Source organism: Sinocyclocheilus anshuiensis, unplaced genomic scaffold, assembly GCF_001515605.1.
Source record: "Sinocyclocheilus anshuiensis isolate Anshui unplaced genomic scaffold, SAMN03320099.WGS_v1.1 scaffold2749, whole genome shotgun sequence".
NCBI lineage: Eukaryota > Metazoa > Chordata > Actinopteri > Cypriniformes > Cyprinidae > Sinocyclocheilus > Sinocyclocheilus anshuiensis.
The window spans coordinates 522072-524847 of NW_015554047.1; the positions used below are offsets into that span (position 1 = coordinate 522072).

Sequence of the window (2776 nt, forward strand, 5' to 3'; positions counted from 1 at the left end):
AAGATGGAGTAAACTTCCACTGCAGTTGTTACAGAAACTAAACACTAAAACACTGCAATTGTGATCTGTAATGAAGCCACTACTGAGGGTCCAAATACATTTTTGTCTAATTATGACCAGTATATCTATTTTTATTTTTTAAAACATAATCTATTTTTGGGGAAATGTTTTGTGCTTCCTCCAAAATAAATGCCACTTGGTTTAACATGTTGTTTTCAAATGCAGTGAAATTCATCCATTTGTTCGTGTGGCTTAATTTTCCAAATACTTATTAGTGTTCATGTAGAACGGAGGAAAACAGCCCTATTAAAGCACAGCACTTCTTCTCTTTAAAGGTTTTAGATACAGAGACAGCAGAACAGCATGTCCACTGCGGCTGAAGAACACACAGTGTGGATCGGGTTCATGGACATCGTTCCTGTCATCGGGACGGTAAAAGAGGCAGTGGAGCTGGTGTTGGCTCTGTACGAAGGGAATAAAGCGGTGATAAAGGAGAAAGAGAAGGCCGTTGAATACATTGTGAAAGAGTCATTAAAAAAACATGTGAAGGCAAAACGTGAAAGTGAGTCATATTTAAATATCATATATCCAAAGATTGACAGATAGTACAGCAAATTCTCCTAATATAAAAAAAAAGCCAGCAGTTAAAAACTTTGATATGAACTGATCTTCAAAATCACATAAAATCCTAGTAGACTCCTGTTATTGTCAGAGTTCAGCTGGATATATTTTTAAAAAATTATTTATGATTTGATGTTGTTCTCCTGCATGAACCATCATGTACGACTCCTGTACTCTCTACTCTGTCATTTTCCAGTTTTGATTTTAAGGATGTAATCGTCTCTTATGAGGCTCAGAGTTCCTGAAGTGGATTATTTTTCTACAGCAGCATGGTCCATCATGTGTTATTCTTTACATAATGTATGAATATGGTATAATTATTGCATGTCACAGTGCACCATAATGCCAGTCAATGGTAACAGTTTTTATTGAAATTTATCTTTCCATATTTAGAAGTTGACTCTATCTGATAAACCAGCAGCAGCTGCAGCTGAATTTTCTGGACTCAGAAATGTGACAGGTGCGTGTTATTTCTGCTCTTCTCACTGTTCTAAATTTAAATTAAATATATAGTTCAGTCATGAAACTCTAGATGGCGCAGGCTGACGGGTTGTTAATGTAACTGATGATATTCAGAGAGTTAAACGACTTGGCACAAGCTGATTGGTTCATGCTGCATATGCAGCCAATGAGCTTATTGCCTTGCATTTATATAGCTGGCTAGCATTCACTTGCGATTCTCTGAAACCTTCCACCTTCCCCAGCTCCACCTGTATAGATCTGCTATGGGTTATTTTATATGCTATTTGTGCAGCAGCAGTATGTCTTAAATACTCACGGCACTGTATCGCTGTATGCATTGGCAGTAGCAAGTTCCTGTACTTGCTTGCAGCAGCAGCAATAATCTACAACTACAGCAATAACCAACAGCAGCAGCAATTCAGCAGCAGCGTTGCAGATCTATTCCGCCAAGACCAAATACATTAACATTGTCATATCCATCACCATGATAAATCTTTCGAGAGTTGTCATGATTGAAATACATTTAATTTAGAGTTAAATCATAGCAAGGAATTTTTTTTTTCTTTTCTCCACAGAGGTCAGAAAGGAAATGATTATTGAACATATGGTCAAAGGTTCCAAAAGGGGAACAAAAACTCCAACTCCAGCTCAGCAGAAAGAGAGACAGAAAAAAGTGGAGGATATTAAGAAAGACATGTTAGAAAAGATCCTTATCATCAATCCAAACTTCAATCACGAGCTGAAGGAAGAACTGGGAAGGCCAAAAAGAGGGGAACATGTCTTCAACAATGGCATTCTTAGATTTCATTTCAATGTGCTGACTGATTTTATACAAAGCCATCGTATTTCTAATCTACGAGGATATAATCAGCAGGCAATGGATACATTAGGCAGACACACACTTCCTCAAAACACAGAAACAGATATTCAGACAAACATGGTGGTTCACTTTGGTGAGGATGAATTCTACGTGAATGCGAATAGAGTGATGTATGGTGAATATTGCAGAGCACTGCGTGGTGCTTTGATAGATGTGCTACGCCGCATAAACCCAGGTGATGTGACAGAAGAGGAGAGACAAAAGGTGAATTTTGTCATAGATAATATGAATAATCTTGAAATCTATGTGGACCAACTGGCAAAGGTCAGGTGGATAGACAGACAAAGTAGACAGGCCCGGTTTGAACAGGTAAGACAGGAAGTTGCGAATATGTACAACACAGCTCGTGGGTTTGACTGGTGCATTCGCATTCTGCATGAAGTTGCACCTTTGTTTGAACATGGACAGTGAGTTTATTTCTCCTGTTCAGGGTTGCCAGGTTTCCTTTCAAAATTTCCAGCTCAACTACATCCTAAATCCCATAGACCTGAAACTAGCTCAAAAAGTTTGGACACCTGAAGAAACCATAGACTGTAAAAAAAGATGGACGACGCGTCTCCTATTCCTTCCATTGTAGAAAAGTGAAGCCAAAACATCTGAGTATGGCTGCTGCCATCTTGAGTAAATGATGTCATTAGGAGCCAGAGTCTGTGCAGTAGTGTCGTGAGGTGGAGCCGCGGAATCAAACTCCCGCAGACCCAATCAACCATAACGACATGCCCTGTTTTTATAGCATCAACTTACTAGCTAAAATCAAACTTATCACAAAAACAAACAATTGAACATATATCACCGCGATATCAACTACCTTAA

At 38.7% G+C, this 2776-nt stretch overlaps 1 protein-coding gene across 1 annotated transcript in view; it reads left to right on the forward strand.

Moving 5' to 3' along the window:
* The window catches only part of LOC107668444 (uncharacterized), a 5091-nt gene extending 2680 nt beyond the window's left edge, over positions 1–2411 (forward strand). The window contains exon 3 of the mRNA XM_016460311.1: positions 1659–2411. Coding sequence (XP_016315797.1) covers positions 1659–2374 — 716 coding nt within the window. The 3' untranslated portion in view covers positions 2375–2411. The remainder of the gene's footprint in view (positions 1–1658) is intronic.
* The last annotated feature ends 365 nt before the right edge of the window (positions 2412–2776 follow it).